The sequence below is a fragment of the Oryzias latipes genome, chromosome 4 (genome assembly GCF_002234675.1).
Source record: "Oryzias latipes chromosome 4, ASM223467v1".
Classification (NCBI taxonomy): Eukaryota; Metazoa; Chordata; class Actinopteri; order Beloniformes; family Adrianichthyidae; genus Oryzias; species Oryzias latipes.
The window spans coordinates 17845271-17863577 of NC_019862.2; the positions used below are offsets into that span (position 1 = coordinate 17845271).

Consider the following 18307-nt stretch of genomic DNA (forward strand, 5'->3'; position numbering starts at 1 on the left):
CATAATTTAAAATATCTGCAATATTTAACTTGAATTTGTAGTATATTTCTGCAGCATCAGAGTATTTCTGTAAAGAGTGCTGCACAATGCAGGATGGTGAAAGCATAAAAGTTGGAATTCCCTTCCTGCACCTTTGCATGTACTCATTTCCCTCTGATGCAGGAATGCTGAAGAAGCTGACCACACTGAAGGTTGATGACAACCAGCTGACCTCACTGCCTCACACCATTGGGAGGTGAGACATGGACTCGCACTCCCGTAAAAAAAGCAATTTATAAAATCCAAACCACTTTTGAATCACATCCAACCTTTTTTCAACTTTTTTAAGAATTAATTTATTTTATTTTTTAAAGTGTGTGGTGGTTTTTTGTTTTACCTTGTTCATTGGTAGTGGTTCTGTTATGCTGGCTCATGATTGGGGGTTCTGTGTGTTGTGTTCGCTGCGTTGCCATGGCGTTAGTCCGAAGCCCAAGCAAGGGTGAGTAACATTAGCCTACTGGGTTCAGGGCTGTGTTCAGAGACAAACAGATGTTGAGCTGCTTTGCAGATACAAAAATAAAATCCTGCACCCACACATGATTCAAATGAAGAAGACAAAAAAGACTTAAGTTCCCAAAGTACATTTCACTAACAAATATTTAAAAATTCTTGTTGGAGAAATCAAATCTTTACGAATAACATCTTGAATTCATTAGCAAATATTTTACATCACATTTAAAAAGAGAAAACTTTTGAAGTCTTAATTTTACACTGTTTTTTGTAATTTGATCATTTTAGCACAATTTGTACAAAAATCTTGTCTATAAGGCAAATTTAAAAAATGTATCACCATAAAGGAGAAATATGGCATCAATTTCCATAGTCTATACTGTTTTTTGTTGTACAAACGTGGGTGTGTGTGAGTGTGTGGAAGTCCAGACTCCGATTATTTTTCAAAATCAAACTTCCGGCAGGTTTTGTATCTCAATGCAACAAAAGCTTATTGTCTTTCTGAACAAGTCCCGGTATTTAACCCTGATAAGTAAGACTGCGTTGAAAAAGCTGGGACATATGGGAAATGCTAATACTTTTTTTATTTTTATTATGTTTTTTACCTTAAATTCTATGTATTTGCAGACAGCGTATAAACCTCTTTGTTCCGTTTTTATTAATAATAAAAAACTTAATTTGTATAGCACCTTTCAAGAAAAAAATCCCCAAATGCTCAACAGTCAAACACAGAATATAAAAAGAATGATGAAAAAGCAATTTTAAGAAGCTGCTTTTTAAAAGGAAACACTGAGTCTGCAGATCTGAGGTTGAGAAGAAAGGAGTTCCAGAGCGATGGAGTAACTGCTGCAAAGGCTCTGTCACCTTTAGTTTTTAACCGGGTTCTCTTAACAACCAGCAGGGTCACATGATCTCAAGGCCCTGCTGGGAGTGTACAGCTGCAACAGGTCTTTTTTATAGATCGGTGCTTGGTTATAAAGAGCTGTGTATGTTTAAAATGCACTTGGAAACCGATGGGGAGCCAGTACAGCTGGATTAACAACGGGGTGACGTGTGAAAACTTGGATGAATTGGTTAAAAGCCTTGCAGCAGCGTTCTGGACAACCTGGACCTCACTTTAGTTGGTTCAAGTTGGTTTTTACAACCAACTTGATGTTTAGCAGCTTTAAATATTGTATGAAACACACTTAAATTGCTACTGGATCACAATTCAGAATTAGACAAATGGGAGTTTTTCATGTTTTAACATTGTAAAAAAAACTTTTTAACTGTTAAACATACAATAGGATACATGTTGTTAACTGGGCAACTGTTATTTGCACATTATAAGGGATTTTTCCTTCCACAGTGCCTCCATATGCAACCAGAGTTGAAGGAATTTAAGGGACTTTCAGAGTGTAAACAAAAAATGAAAGCTAAAACAGTGCAACTGTTTATCCATGTGAGGGGTTTGTACAAAGAAAGATGTATATTTCAGATCTTTTCTTAAAGATAAGGACAGTTTGTTTCTTAAATCAACAAACAGATGGACCATTCAAGCTATTATACAGTCAAAAGCCAGAATTGTATCACTGAAATGGAAAATATGTGTTTGTGAATGTGAACACAATCCCAATGTGCCTGCAGAGTAATGCACTGCCTACTAGATGTTGTAATGTTGCCTTTTGCAGGGATGCATTTTCTTTTTTCAGTTGGACAATGTAAAACATATTCAGCATTAAATGAATGGTTGCGATTAAATGCAGCCATGTGTTAGGGTTTATCCTGTCTGCAAAAACATTAAAAAAGTCAAAACAGTGTAAAATTTTTTGTATTGATCATTTTGCATATTCTCCCAACTTTTTTTTATCTGGAATTCTAGTTTGGGTTATGTCATTTTTTTAGAGGTCACGATTGCTTTACGCTTTCTTTTCTTTTAAGGCTTCCATTGTACCATCCCGCTTGGTGCATCCACTTTCTGAATGTACTTGGTGGGCAGAGTCCTCCAAAGATGTTTCATTATGCTCAGACGAGCAAACTGAGAAAATGTATATCATAAATATTTATATCTTAGCCCTACATCTTGGTATGCAATACAAAAGTCTTCCTTTTATTCTCCCTCCTCTTATCCCTAACCGTATGGTGGCCCAGATGGTTTGGTCTGTTGGGAATAACAATGGCAGACTAATGCAATGTTAATAGAGACAGTACATTAATGTATCGGTGTTGTCTCATTAGCATTATCCTGCTGTTAGTGTGAAGCCAGGCCAATGCAGGCAATCAGAGGGCAGTCAGAGTGTCCTGTAGAGGGCTTGTGAGAAATGTAAACGTGTGACAGGAGAGGGGAGGAGATGGGGTCCAGGTTAGATAGCCTTTGTGAGTAAAAAAGAGAAAAGCTTTATTTTGAACTTTCATGACTTTTCATCCTCTATAAAACTTTTATTTTTTAAGATCTAAATGGACTTATTCTTTGAATCTTTAATGTGAATTTATTTTCTTTACCCGCTATACCCCGTCTGGGGTCACGAGGTTGCCAGTGCCTGTTCCGGCTACTGTTGGGCAAAGGTGGGGTACGTCCTGGACCAGTCATGTGACAATACTTCTCCCTTAAAATGTTATCTTTATCTTTTCAACAAATCCTTTAAAAGACAAATAAATTAATCATCCCCAACCCTAGACTCTCTATGGGCACATTCAAACAGCTTGAGCTTGACAAATAGCAGGTTTATAATCCTGCTGATTGACGAAGCGCTCTGCAGATCAAAGTTAGTCTCATCTTTTTCCTAGAAGTTTAGTGTTGAAAAAAGTGTTTTGAAGCCAGGATTACAGCGGAGGCTGTAAAAGCTGCAGAATGAACCTTTTTTTTCTCTGCCATCATGTCTTGCCACCCTGCAGCCTGTCTCTGTTGGAGGAGTTTGACTGTAGTTGTAATGAGCTGGAGTCGCTGCCGCCAACCATTGGTTACCTGCACAGCCTGAGGACCTTTGCTGCTGATGAGAACTTCCTCACGGAGCTGCCTCGGGAGGTAGAGACATCTCTTCACAGTCATGCTGGCACTGACATTGTGTGGAACTAACAGTGTTCATCGTAGAAACATCCTTTCTAGTGAAATAACTGACGTTTTCTTATTGACAGACTGTTTTCTGCTGATGTAATTATTTGTAACAGTTTTGCAGCATACCCATGCTGTACTGATGAAAATGGGGCAACCCCCTCGAAAGTGTGGGTGGTGGCGTTTTTTGTTGTTTTTTTTGTTGCATTAGATTTATTTTAAAATTTGCATAGGACTCCAAAAAAAGTCTTCCTGATTTTTACACCAATTATACACCATTGCAGTCTTTCCTTCAAAATAAAAGTCATTTTTAAAAGTTTTCTATGATGCCCAATTTTTTTTTTTAAACTAGTACACTGTTGGCCATTAATTAAAATACAAGTATCCCATAAAAATATTCATTATCAGTTTCAAATTGTTATTTTCATGGATTTTAAACAGTTTTTTTTTCTTTTTGCTGTTATTTAAGAAACTTCATCTACATATAAGTTGATGTATCTAACACCAGTGCTGTGAAGTAGATAATGGGATCTGAAGGTTGGTTACTGTCTCGCAGATTGGTAACTGCAGGAATGTGACGGTGATGTCACTGCGGTCCAACAAGCTAGAGTTTCTTCCTGATGAGATCGGACAGATGACCAAACTTCGTGTGCTTAACCTCAGTGACAACAGGTTCGTACGCACGGGCCAAGGGTGAGCAGTGACTCACGTCGAGTCACTCATGCAAGCAACATTTTCTCAATGGCCGTTCCAGTGCTGTTGCGGATTTGGCGAGTGTGTTGCCATGGTTACGTGCTCTTCAGGCTGTACTGTGTGTGTGTGTAGGAAGAGGAAGCATCCCACTTTTATTCCTCATCTCCCTCTGTCCCCCTCACAGGTTGAAGAATCTACCATTCACCTTCACTAAGCTGAAGGACCTGGCAGCTCTTTGGCTTTCTGACAATCAGGTACTTTCTGCTTCTGTTTTACAAGAAAAACCATCAACAAACTCACTCATCAAATTAATTTTTAAGACACTATTATCAGCAATCTTAGTGCTTTTACCTTTAATTTAAACTCTTAAACTCAGTCAACATTGATGTCAGTGATGGATCTTTATTTATCTTGAAGAAATTTAAAATTGAAATGAGGTTTAAGAAACGGCAGTGATGTGGACTTTCATTTGCATTTAGAATTGCTAGTTAGGCATGCATGCACTGTTTCTAAGTTCAAAGTCAGCTTAAACTGATGCCACTTTTTCATTAAAGGGAAAATCATTGGAGAGCAAAATAGAAATCAAAGATTTGATATGCATGAATGCACTCAGAATTTCTGACATCTTTTTTTTTTACACCTCATATTAATTTTGCTGTGTTTTAGCCAACAGATATTTTCTTACAATAATTAAGTTCTTCCTCTGTAGTGCTCCAAAATTCTGATTCTTTTTGGGACACGGTTGGGCTGAATATCTGCTTTGCACAACAGTTGTATGTTCTCAAGGAGACAGAGAATATAAGAAGTGTTCTTACACCTAACAGCAGCATACCTGTTTGGTTGCAGTCCAAGGCTCTGATCCCGCTGCAGACAGAAGCCCATCCAGAAACCAAACAGAAGGTTCTGACCAACTACATGTTTCCTCAGCAGCCACGTCACGATGAGGGTAAATCTTTTCGTCTCTTTGTCTGACAGTGGCTGAATGTTTCACAGAGAAATGCTCTGTTAGTCATAGGACCTTTGCATGGGCAATTTAATATTTGGACTTGTAGGCAAAAATATTAGAAATGATAAACCCTTATTATTTTACCATCTGTGTGTTTGTGTCTAGATTATCAGTCGGACAGTGACAGCTTTAATCCTACTCTATGGGAGGAGCAGAGACAGCAGAGGATGACTGTGGCCTTTGACTTTGAGGACAAGAAAGAAGAGGAAGACAACTCTGGGAAGGTCAAGGTCGGCTCTATGTATTTATCTATCACCCTCTTTTTAAATAATCAAGAGGGTTTTCAGTCAAATAATATATATAGAAATGTCATTTTCACAATAAGAAATTGTTTTGTAGGAATTATCTTTTAGCTATTTGACTGCATCCTTTTTGACAACAAAGGAATACAGAATCTGTTCCGCAGCCATGACTTATGTGTCCCGCTGCTGCAAATACAATCACTTTGATTGGGCTGCATCTTAAAGGTCAATCTTGTCAGGCTCAGACTCAGACTATTGAGTCTCAGACTCAGACTAATTCCAGCCTGGATGTTCATAATTTGTGTTTCAGATGAAAATTTAAATGGGCACAAATCCATGTAGGTACTCACGAATAAACACGTCTTTCTCCTATTATAGAAATGATTATTTATTTGAGAGTAATTGTCTTGAAAGTCATGCTGGTATTTATTGTCTGCAACTTTTAAAAGTAAAAAAAAAAGAATAAGAAAATAACAGAAAGGATTTGAATAAAGCCATGTGATATTATTCTTTACACACATTGACTTTTTTCAACTATTAATTATGACATACTTTAAATATATGAAATTATTTGAAGTAACATTTTATAAAACTGATAAGGAAGATTACTTTGAAAGGTTTTTTTAACCTTTTAATATTTTTACATCCTTCTTTCCAGAAATATGTCAATAGTATTGCAAAAATGACTATATTAAGTTGTTTGTCTATATTTTTTTGTTAATGGGGATTTTAACCACTAGCTTCTGTCAACACAGTTTCTTATTTAAGTCCTTAATGAAGATTTCTGTTCTATAATTTTTTTTTAATTGTGAATCTTATTTAAAAAATTGATTTTGGGTCTTCCTTTTCTGTAGGAGTGAGGCTGGTGCATCACTGAGATAAGGGAAAGGAAAATGGATTATGGGGTCACTTTAACTTTTGAAATAAACTGTAAAAGTAAACTCTAAAGTTGAAGAATCCTACATCAGTTTGTCAGTGCTATAATTAAAAATTGTTGTGTTCAAATTAGCAGTAATTTTCTGTAAAACAAAAAAGAAAAACTGTAGAAAAACATTATGCTTAAAAAAATCAAAATAATTTCAATAATTTGCTAAAAAAATCACTGATTCTAAATCTTTTTGTAGGTGGAAATAAATCTAAAACGCTACCCAACACCTTATCCGGAAGATCTGAAAAATATGGTTAAGTCAGTGCAAAGCCTTGTGGGTAAAAGCATGCATCCGGGACACGCCCACCAGCACCAGCTGAGCACAGGTACTGCCACTTCGGCAGGCTCCAACATGGAACATTCTCACCTCAGCAAAGAGGCGTATGAGCCACCGTGGCCCCTTCCCCCTAAAGAGGTAAGGAACACACACACACACACATCTAACAAGCTGTCTCAAAAATCACATACTGGTTCATCATGTCTCAGGATTTCAGTTATTTCTTTTAATCAAAAATCCTGAAAAAACAATTTGTGAAACATTTTGGGTTGCTGTCCACATGCAAAAAGAATCAATTTCATTTTTAGCTTTTACTCAGCAATAAAGTTTACTAAGTTAAAGCTTAGTAAAGTAATTTGATTTGTTTAAGTAATTGTTTTTGTTAAAATTTGAGGAACATTTGGACAAAGCTTAGGATACACAAAACGAATAATGATGGTGTGTTTTGAGATCACAGATCCATTTCAGTGGTAAAAATGATTATCTTTCTTCTTTACCATATACAAAGATGGGAATCATTGTACATTTGCAATTGAAAATGTATGATATACATCTTCTATATGTAAAAAATTATTTTAATGTCAGTTACTGTGGTCTAATGTTGCAGTTACAGTATCTATTTTACATGTCACTTGTTTTTATTTGGACTAGATAATAATAGTCTTTATTTTAATGGCATGTTAAAATAGAAAGAAACAATGCCCCCTCGTAATGAATTTTTTTGCTCAGATGATTTCTGTTTATCATATGATGGGGATTATTGTCACCAGGTCACAGACAGAGAGATGCAGGACTTCTCTCAGTCTCAGCTCATGGATCAGGGATCAATGCATAACTCTGGGATCGATATTCCAAAGAGAAAAGATAAAGAAGATTTGACAGAGAGCTCAGAGGTTTGTCATGCAACATACGTAGAAGAAACAAACATGCGTCTGTGTTATGGCGGTTCTAAGGTTTAATCAGGATTGTGAGATAAAGCAGTGTTGTTAAGCTAAATAGGAAAGTTTTAACATTTTGTGCACTGCATTTTTTATTTAATAATACTTTTTTTTATCTGAGATGCTTCTGCATTTTGTGAAAATTTTCTTGAATCACTGATGAAAGTTTTATTAGTGTTGTGTTTGCTTACCTTTCTACAAAGTTGGTATTTATCTGAACTGCATTTTGCATTCTTATCCATGTACAACATTCATATCAATATTCTTTCATCTTTACATTGTATTTTTGCCCATTTATAATGTCATATATTTCTATTGCTCATTTACATTCACATTGCAGTTTTACCCTTTTGCAATGTTGATTATTACTTATTAATTCTCCATTTTATTTTTATTGTATTGTATTGTAAATTGTATTCTTATTTTGTATTTCATTTTGTTCTTAGGAAGCCAAATTTACCAACTGTCCAGGGAAAACAGATACAAAGTAGTTTTTTATGCTAACTCAAGTGCATTTGAGGAGATTTAATGTGCAATGTCCCAGTCAAGTAAACGCATAAAATTTTTTTATAATAGCAGCGTGAACAGAAAAAGGCAGATGCACATATTGCAGTGGATCCCTAAAATCATTTGTGGGTCACTGATGTACAAAAACCGTTCAAACCATCGGACAGGGTCAGCAGTTACAATGTCATCTGCTAAGATGGCCACCTAAAGCCATCGTTTGGTTTTGTTTTTCTCTCCAGGACTCCATGGGCGGCTCTCCCAATGACATACGTATCTCTGACATGAGGCCAACACTGGTGGAACCGCCGATGTACAAACCAAAGGTGGTGCTGCTTGGAAAGGAAAAGAAAGGTACTTCATTTCAGTGTTTAGAGCTAAATGCACTTGCAGTTAGATGTGGGTACAAAGCTGTGCTTTGTAATGAGCTGTGGGGCCTGTTGTAATGGTGTCCATTAATTAGTCACAGTTGTGAGCAGGTTTATTTCAGCACTTTGCAGAGAGGGAGGGAGGGATGCTGTGAGCACCGAGTGCAGGTCACAGTCTAGTGAGAGCAGTGTTTAGTTTGTCCTGTTTTACTCATTGGTGCCCTGAAGGCTTTAGTCTAATACGAGAAAAACAAAACAAGATTCAGAGCCTAATGAAAAATTAAAAAAAAAAAGTGAATAATTCAATGCTACGATCACATCTTCTGAAAAAAACAGAGAATGTTTTTAAAACGTGGACATAATACATGCTCATAAAAGCACAGGCATGAAACATTCATATATTTGGCCAGCAACATTTTTAGGTTTTCTTGATGCTATTGCACCCGGGGGACCTCTTTGGTCCAAACAGCACCAGATCATCAGGGTGAGAAAAAAAGGTTTAATCTTTTGCTTTTTTTTTTTTAAAGAAAGCTAAACAAGTAAAAAAAAATTAATACTTGTTTTATTTTCATTTTAATAAACTAAATGTGCCCAATGTCATAAAATGACAGAATATAGTTTTGATTTCCAAATTGCAACAAATGTTATTTACCTAAGCTTTGTTACCTTAAAGTCCCTCTTCAATCATATTTTGATCTGATGTAAAAGTATTCCCAGTGGTCTTTATTATGAGTATTTTAACTTATCGTTTTTAGGCAAAATTCAAAAAAAAAAAAAAAAAACTATGTTGTTTTCTAGGACATAGTTGTTCCAGGACAGGGAGCCGGTTTAGCTCGTGCTGGTTTGCAGCGCCTTCCTTCTGTGAAACCAGGGTTCAACTCCGGGCTGCTCCCTGTTCCCTTCTCTATCTCTGTGCCGGTCCCAAGCCTGGTTGCCTTGAGAGGGTTGCGTCAGGAAGGGCATCCGGCGTAAAACATTGCCAAGTTTACCATGCGACTCGTTCGCTGTGGCGACCCCTGATGGGAAAAGCCGAAAGGGAAACAACAACAGTTGTTCCAGCACAGCAGTACTTCTTCAGAAATTCCCCACTGAGTTGTGTGCGGGACTGTTGGCACAGAAGTAAGCCTCTGCTGATGTCCCATCATCCCTTTGTGTATACTCTCGCCCCTTACAAGCCCGAGCTAACATTAATGGTGGAACAAAAATGCCGAGCGATATCAGAGATATCCAGCCGTAGAGTTTTGAGCCAGATGACATTAATAAATCTATTTGTCTGAAATTTCATTTGCTGTGTCACAAAAGAGAGCTGCTCCTGATTCATCCCAACTGGATTAAAGAAATACTGAACTTAAAAATGCAGTTTTCATCTTAAATTATTTTATATATGTCCTCCATCAAGAGAAAAAAAAAACATGTTAAACTCTGTTTTCACTGGAGTGGGTCTTTAAGTAAAATGAGTCTATCTTTCTTGTTCAATAATAATGCACATTTTCAAGTATTTTACTTTTCTGAGTATCTACAAGTGTCTCTTTTGTTTTTTAAAAATCCATTATGGCAGAATTACTGTGATCTGTTTTAATAGAATCCTAAAGTGCTGTTTAAAGTTAAAATATTGTTTTTGTTTGCCATGTCAAGTGCTTTGCAGCAGCTGTACAAGAGGCTATCAGAGCAAAGAGGGTATGACATTTTCACTGAATAGCCATGCTTGTTTCCTTTGTGCGTCTGTGCGCAGAGTCCATAGATGAGGACGTGGATAAACGCCACTGTCTGAACCACAGCGGCTCCTCTGCCACCTACTCCGATTACTCACCCTCACAAGGCTCCTCAGGCTCCTCCAACCCACCTGGCAATACACACTCACATGCACACCCACACGCACATCCACACACCCCTGCCCTTCCAGCCCCCAACAAGGACCAGGGCCCTCAGACGCATTGGACCAACAGGTACACCTCACATCTAATCCTTAATGTCCATGAAATCTTCTTCCACCATCATGACCTGTTCCTAGTCAGCTTTTTAGCATTGTTGTTACATTACTGGTGCCATAGAGACTCAGTAAAATGCATATTTTTCTGTATGTTTTTCTTTTCACAACCTCTTCCTTAGTACATTTTACAGTATTGTGCAGCTATGGTCATAACTCTCCTTCTCCAAACTAATGAGGCAATGGGGTAATCTGACTGCGCTGTATTGGTTTTCTTTGGTAAATCCCATTCAAAAGGCTGAACTACACTCCAACTAATGATGCAAAAAAGGCAACAAAAAAAAGACTTTCTTTGTGCCAACAACAAAAGCTACAACTGCTACAACAAAAAGTCCCTGCAGGGTATAAGCTTGTTTTGGTATTTTTTTGACATTGCAGTTGTCATTTCATAAACTTGGGAGTCATGCACAGACATTTTTTACATTTTTTCCCCTGTTTTTTTTAATGTAATGTTGTATTTTCAAACAGCAAGTATAGGTCCTCTGGTCTAAAACCTATTGAGTCAATAGATTGTTCCTTTCAGATAAGTGTAACACATGTTAGTGTTGAATGGTGCTTTCGTAATCAGTCTTCACTATGTCATCCACTTTTTTTTTTGGTAGACTTGCCCAGTCGTTCCCTAAACCTATCGACTCAAAACCCTTGTTATCTCAAAGAGAAACACCTCCATCAGGAACCCTGCAGCAGCGGGGGGACCGCCGTCCGCTCAGTGAGCCTTTTGACTGGGCTGAAGTCCCGCACTATGACAACACTGGTTTTGATGCAGAAGAGTCTCCTCTGGATCCTCCATCTAACACGAGTCAAGGAAACCCACCACTGGGCTCCAAACCCCGTAGCCAGTCAACGCACGGCCGCCGGCCCCTCCTCAGGCAAGATAGAATTGTTGGAGTTCCCTTGGAGCTCGACACTCAGACTCTTCCTTACCACGGCAACCAGCGCTCCAACCCCGACAATGATCCGCAGTCTTCCGCGCCTCAGTCACAGAACCCATGGCAGAATTGGACGAGGACTCCTAGTCCACTTGAGGACAGAACTGCTTTCCCCTCCAAGCTGGACCTGACGCCCACCTCCAGCCCCAACCCTGACCGCAAGGACTTGGACCCCAGGTGACTCAGAGATGAACAATTGTCTCATTCATTTTATCAAATACCAAAAATTATGCCTTGACTTGGACAGTTTTTTGTTCTGAAAACATTTAAAAGTGCTCAATTATACAGATCCTCAATTTGTACTTGCATTGACTGCCAAGCAAGCCTTCAAAATGCTTCATATATTAGACAATGTATGACGTTGCTTTAGTATGTTGTAAAAATATTCTGTTTTTTTTAAATGATCCAGTTCTTTTTAAATCCTTAAACTTCTAGTAAATGTTCCTGAATTCCTTTAATTTCTCCCTTTTTACTCAAAGACGTGAGGTGAACTCTGGACCTTTGCCTGGAAATTGGATATACCATAACAATCAGAGCGAACAGAACAGGAAGGACCAGCTCACTGTTGGTGGGGGCAACAAGGTGACTGTGGTAATGAGTAAAAGCTCTGACCGCCTTTCCCCCATGATGAAAGAGATGAGATCCAAGTTCAAAAAGTCACAGAGTATAGATGAGATTGACATTGGCTCCTATAAAGTCTACAGGTTGGTTCTGTTTCTGCTGTCCTAAAATAAACCAGTGAGAAAATGTTTTTTCAATCATGTTTTGAGCTGAACTTGGTACCTTTTACAGTATTCCCGTGGAAACCTACAGTTCCTCCATTGAGCAGCAAACTAGTTTGGACCGCCAAGATCTGCCTGGTTCTTTGGAGCAGACCAACATGTCACGTTCACAGTCTGCTCCCATGTTGGATGAGGAAATGGGCTTCCCTGGTAACCAAAATCAGTCTGGACAGAACCAAAAACCAGCCATTCCACACAAGGCCTACCACTTTGATCAGAACTACAATCCCCAGGTTAATGTTTTTTTTTTTTTTCCTTTTAATGTTCAAATATACCTGTTAATTTCTATATGCAAAGTGACTGGAAACTGTTCTTGCTCTTTAGGTGACCATGGATCGTCGAATCCCTCCTCCATTTCCCAATACACCAGATTATGCTAACCACTCAGCAAAGATTTTGGATTATTTGAATCAGTCTGGAAAGACACTTCCCAAAGAGCTAGTGAGCCCTCGATACCGTGTGTATCCACCGCTGGAGATGTTCTCCTTCCCCCAAACACCAATCAACCAGGATGGCCCACCCAACCAACAGCAGCCAATCCCAGCACAGCGTTCCAGGCCAGGCTTTCTGAGAAGAGCAGATTCGTTAGTGAGCTCCACAGAGCTAGCTTTGTTTCGCAGAGTTCATGAAGCGCAGCAGGAGGCTCTGCAGGAAGCACAGTACAGACAACAGGTAGGAATCCAAGACATTATTTTGATATTTTAAAAACTGGATATACAATTGAACCATACCTGTTAAAATATTGACCGGTGGCATTAAAGATCATCAGCAAAATCTAAAGTACAGGGGATAGTTTTTGTAATGTTCCATCTTCCGTCTATAGGTAGACCCCCCTCATTACAGTCGGGCTCTTGCCTACTCCACACCAATGGATCACTCTGGTCTTACAAACATGGCCGAAAACCAAAGTCAGATGATGCAGAACAAAAGAAACGGTCGCTATGACGACGACTATACCGCTTACCAAGAGCAGAAGAAGCCCATGATTGGTTATCCTACTAAGAGTCTGACTCAACGTCGCCCCCTTTCTGCCAGGAGCTACAGCACAGAGACATATGGAGCCTCTCAGGTCAGACTATTTCTGTTACACGAGCTGTTGATGCATGTTAAAACCAAATGTTCCAACGGGCTAGGAGCTGTCAAAGTCTGCTACATCCGAACACCTATCAGCCTACAAAGCGCATAATTGAAGGCAAAACTAATTGAAACATGCACGTAATTTTTATGCCAGGTGGTAATTTAATGTTTAACAATTTGGTTAATCCCTTGGTGTCTAAAGCCCAATGGGTAACATTAATTTATAACACACATGACCCTTTATTACAGGTTAAAATCTTGCTGGGTTAACTTTATTTCAAAAGCACATACAGTTTGTTGTTAAAGTGTTTTCCTTGAGCCCCAAAATTCCACCTCACACATGAGCACATGATAAAGAATCTTTCAGGAGACACTGGAGATGTCAGTTGATACAAATCATGAGAACAATAGAGATGAACTAAAATGGAATGAAATGACAAAATAAATAAATAAAAAAACAAAGATTATACTAAACTGTCTATGTGGCATTGTCTGCCTTTTTATGTGCTTTTAGGCCCGTCCAGTGTCTGCTCGTCCCACCATGGCTGCCCTACTGGAGAAAATGCCTCCTGACTACACCCTTGCAACGTGCCCTGAGAAGCCATCAGAGGACACCATCAAAGTAAGACCTGTTGTACCACAAAAACCCGAAGACATCACGTCCAAGATGCCTGCTGACTGGAGGCAACAACTTCTGCGGCACATAGAGGCAAAGCGACTGGACAGGGTATATTTAAAAAACAAACACGGAAAATAACAACCCCCCCCCCCCCCCCCCAAAAAAAAAACAACAAAAAAAAACTGCCACATACACATAGTGTTCAGAAATCCTCCCTGTCTGTATCTATGTAAGTCTTTGTTGTAAGGTTGACCAGATTTGTGTGTGGCTGCATGTGTCTCCACTCCACACTGTCACTGTGTCAGCCTGACCGAATCATCATTGGAAATCAGCAGCAAAAACCCTCAAAGGAAGTGCCTCAAATCCTGATTCTGGTCCAGCAGACTAATATTTATGTATTTTCGTTACATAGAACAACATGACTGACAGAACACAAGCTGGAAAAAATGGAGGACAAAAAAGTCATGGGAGGGAGAAGGTCTGGAGAACATATGATAAAAGATCTAATATCCCTTTATCTTGTTGATTGCAGACACTTTTCCTCCCCATTATGCATTTAAAACTATGTGAAAGCCAGAACACACCTCTCTATTGCTGAACATTTTGTATTCACACCACAGTATTGGTTACAATTATTTAGGTTTTTCCAAAAGTGCTTGTTGAAATACTCAAGCATGCTCTTCTGAACACATGGATACAGATTCTGGAAGAAACAATCCCCCCGTTGCTGCTTCTTCAACACACTGTTCTGTCTGTACTGACTGATCACATTTCTCTGTGCTTTCAGCACCTCTGCACTGTTGTTGTTGTTGTATAAGCAGTGTTTCTGTTGTTGTTTATTTGTTTGTGGAGCTGTGTTGCTCGCAGTGTGGGCTCCATCCTCTTCCCCTCCCCTCCATTCACCCATGTCGTGTAATGTTGTCTTCTCCAATCAGAGTGGTGTCCTAAAGCACAACACGCTCACGCTGGGCATGCTCTGTCAGGGCGTGGGTCACGGCCAGGGGCGCAGCAGCACTTTGAACTTTAACCATTACAATAACACTAAGCATGAGCCCCCTGCTGGCCGCTGGCTGCCACTACCTCCTCCTCCATCTGCCAATGCTGTGAGTATCACTTTAAGAACCGTGAACCCCTGCTACCCCACTGCTTTTACTGCTCTGTAAATTATTGGCATTTTGTGCCTTCCTTCCACTCCCAGATGTTGGCATATGCTTTTTCTCCATTATAATTTAGATCAAGCTAACCACCTGCATTAAGCAGTACAACCGTAAGGATATTACTTCCAAGAGCTTGTAAATCTTAAGCTAAAGGGCTTAAAGCTTCCAGTGAGATGGTGGTGAAATATATCATAGTTTAACAACACAAAACAGTTGTTGGCTTTACCTGTCTCCCCTAAATTCAACTGGTTAAAAGATTACCATGATTTTACTTTATTTCTTAAAAGTAAAAATATTCTTTTTATAAATGCAAATATACAGAAAAAACATTCTCCTACACTTTTACATACTCTTAGCATGCATCTCAGTCGATCTGCATCCAAAGGAAGATCCCAGCAGGGGCTCGGATCCATTATTGCTGGTGTTTCAAGTAGCCACTTGATATTGCTCCTCATTTCTCCACCCTAAACAGCATGCAAATTAAAAGCAGTGACACAGGCAGCATTTCTTCTCACTTCAGTCATGCTTTTTTCCAAACCCCATACAAAAAATAACAACAAGTTTTTTTTGATAGAATTGGAGTTAAACAGATTTTTCTGTACAACAGTTTTTTGGTTCAGACACGTTAAAGAGATGGTTGTAACTTTAACACTTTAACTGCTCACTTAAGATTTAATATTTCTTCAACTGCTGTTCTTACACACATCAACTTTTACCAAGAACGTTCACCAACTAAAATTATGTTCTTCAAGAATTCAAGGAGTATTTTATTGCCATTTTCAGTGAATAGGGCAGTTTCACAGAATTGGAATTTGCTGCGGTGCTAATATTGCGGTGCGGTGCTTGCATTGTTGGATTGCTGCTGGTTCACAAAACTTTAGGGTCTTTCATAAAGCCATTAAAATTGAGCTAAAAAGGCTAGAATGTAAATAAATGTAAACACACAAAATGACTTTACTTATAGTAAATGTCTCTTTTTTCTTTTTGTCAGACTCCCTCTCAGCAGGGCGGGATGCTGGATAATGACCAGGAGGGGGTATCGGGAAACAACCAGTGGGTCCCCTATTCACTTGGGAGGAGGGATGTCCCACCTGACAACCTCATGAAAAAGGTAAATGCTGAATGACCTGCCAAACTATTAGTCTCAGATGTGAAGTTCTTAGCCACCAAATTCCAATAAATACACAAACAAATAAAACCAAATATTTGAGCAATGAAAAAAAGGGGACATGTTTAATTAAACAGATTTTATTAACTTTATGACAGTGTTAATCCCTTTTCATTTATTTAGATGACAGTTGAACATGTTAGTTCTCCTTATATTGATCTTTTGAATCTGTGCACACAAAATATTTATTGCAAGTTACATTTCATCTTTATCAGCACAAAAAAAAAAAACAATCAAAACACGTCATCAGTTTAAATTCAGTGTCAACTACTTCCGGGGAAAGTGTGTTGGGATAAATGCTCATGGAAAAATTGAAAAAAAAAAATCAAACATGAATAAAAATTACAAAAGTTTTTATAGTAAAATAAACGTACAAAAGTATTTATTATTATTAGATAAAATTGATAAAAACAACTAAAATTAAAGCAACGTTTTTTTTAAAGTTTATGTATATTGTGACAGTTTTGTCTATTATGTTATCTAATTTTTGTTTTGTTTTACATTGGGCAAGGATGTTTACGCGCTTTTAAACAATAGTAGAAAACTTCTCCTCCTAATGTACCTGCTCAAAAGTCATGGATCTTAAAATCTATCAGAGAGAGGGGAAAAAAACGTATCAATATGAGTATGACTATGTGTGAAGCCATGTGCCATTGCAGTCTCTGCATCTCTCTCTTCTTTCCACAGAGTGGGCATTCACACAACCCCTCCCACCAGTCGCACAACACCATGATCAACACTTCCTCCTCAGCTACTCCACCTCATCGCATGGTCGGGCAGCAGGGTTATGATGGTATGATGAACAAAGGAGGGCAATACCAGCAAGGGATGTCTCTATCAGTAGTACCCTCTGGTGGCCCGGGGCAGTACCAAGGAACCATGTCTCAGGGTAAATCCTCTAGATGTTTGTTATTTTTAATTGTCATTTTACTTTATGTGCTCAGATGCTGACAGCCTCCTTTTTTGCACAGCACTTACTTCTCCTGGCCAGGCTTACCCCACTGCTGGCCTGCCTATGGCCATTTCCCCATCTGGGAACCAACCCCAATACAACCCTCACTCCTCCCATCAGTCCTCCTTGCCTGCTACCAACCCCCAGTATCATGGAAACCAGGGCATGGTCCACAGCAACCAGGGTGTCATGAGCACCCACAGCAACCAGGGTGTCATGAGCACCCACACCAACCCACGGCCTCAGAGCGCACGCTGCTTGTTGCAGACTAAAGGCCAAAAGAGCACAGATCAGTTCCAGGAGCAGGTACGTTTGCCTGCTGACCTCTCTGCCTGGAGGAAACACGGCACATGTTGTATTGGAGGTCTGATTGGAAAAAGGGAACAAATTAAACAGATAAATGCATTTGCAGCACCAGAAAGGGGTAATGACAACATTCAGATTTGATTTAGGCTCATAACTGAGTTTATTATAGCAGTTTACATCCCACTAGCATGATCAAGTACGGCCTTTTTCTTCTTCTGAGAACAATTGTAAATCTTAGGAAATCCTTAAAAGGCCTCCAATATAGCCACCACTTTGCGTCACCCTGCACATTAAGGCATTCTTCCATATGTTTATGTGCTTGCAGAGCAATTTTCAAGATCCCTGTATTTCACTTTCACTTGTCTTTCCTTTTATGTTCCTCTCCTCCCTCCCCCTGTAGCTATGTGTAAGAATAGAGAAGAACCCTGGTCTTGGTTTCAGTATCTCTGGTGGCATCAGCGGCCAGGGGAACCCCTTCAAACCCTCCGACATGGTACGACCTGACCCATGCTGCCAGCCAATCACAGCCTCCTCAGGCTTTACATTCAGAGTTGCCATGGAAACTGCTGCTCTGTTACCCAAATGCACTTTCTGTTCATGACAAAGCAGGCGGCTTAAGAAACCTGGATTGTTTACCAATCTGTGTGTGGTTTAATTACGGAAGAAATTGAAGGTGCTGAGGATGGCTTAAGCGGTCTGAGCCTGCATTTGATCATTTTATGACCATTGAATGCCGTCTGAGGCTTGCCTGTGTTTGAAAATGTTCTGACAGATGCAAACTTTAACATAAAAGTTTGGGCAAAAAAGGTAAGCTTAGTGCCAGACTGTGAACGATCACTTCTGTGTCAGAGTTT

At 39.2% G+C, this 18307-nt stretch overlaps 1 protein-coding gene across 11 annotated transcripts in view; it reads left to right on the forward strand.

Annotated features, from left to right (window-relative positions):
* The window catches only part of lrrc7 (leucine rich repeat containing 7), a 125067-nt gene that overhangs the window by 97606 nt on the left and 9154 nt on the right, over positions 1-18307 (forward strand). For 5 of the 11 annotated variants that reach the window (XM_020702499.2, XM_020702500.2, XM_020702497.2 and 2 more), the window contains 22 exons: positions 163-235; positions 461-478; positions 3364-3493; positions 4077-4192; positions 4398-4467; positions 5060-5159; positions 5325-5449; positions 6586-6804; positions 7437-7559; positions 8351-8462; positions 10209-10422; positions 11066-11569; positions 11872-12096; positions 12185-12407; positions 12499-12846; positions 12998-13243; positions 13766-13978; positions 14806-14973; positions 16019-16138; positions 16883-17084; positions 17167-17453; positions 17854-17946. In XM_020702499.2, the coding sequence (XP_020558158.1) occupies positions 163-235; positions 461-478; positions 3364-3493; positions 4077-4192; positions 4398-4467; positions 5060-5159; positions 5325-5449; positions 6586-6804; positions 7437-7559; positions 8351-8462; positions 10209-10422; positions 11066-11569; positions 11872-12096; positions 12185-12407; positions 12499-12846; positions 12998-13243; positions 13766-13978; positions 14806-14973; positions 16019-16138; positions 16883-17084; positions 17167-17453; positions 17854-17946 (3929 nt within the window). The remainder of the gene's footprint in view (positions 1-162; positions 236-460; positions 479-3363; positions 3494-4076; positions 4193-4397; positions 4468-5059; positions 5160-5324; positions 5450-6585; positions 6805-7436; positions 7560-8350; positions 8463-10208; positions 10423-11065; positions 11570-11871; positions 12097-12184; positions 12408-12498; positions 12847-12997; positions 13244-13765; positions 13979-14805; positions 14974-16018; positions 16139-16882; positions 17085-17166; positions 17454-17853; positions 17947-18307) is intronic. The other 6 variants (XM_020702498.2, XM_020702504.2, XM_011474172.3 and 3 more) reach the window with 6 other exon arrangements.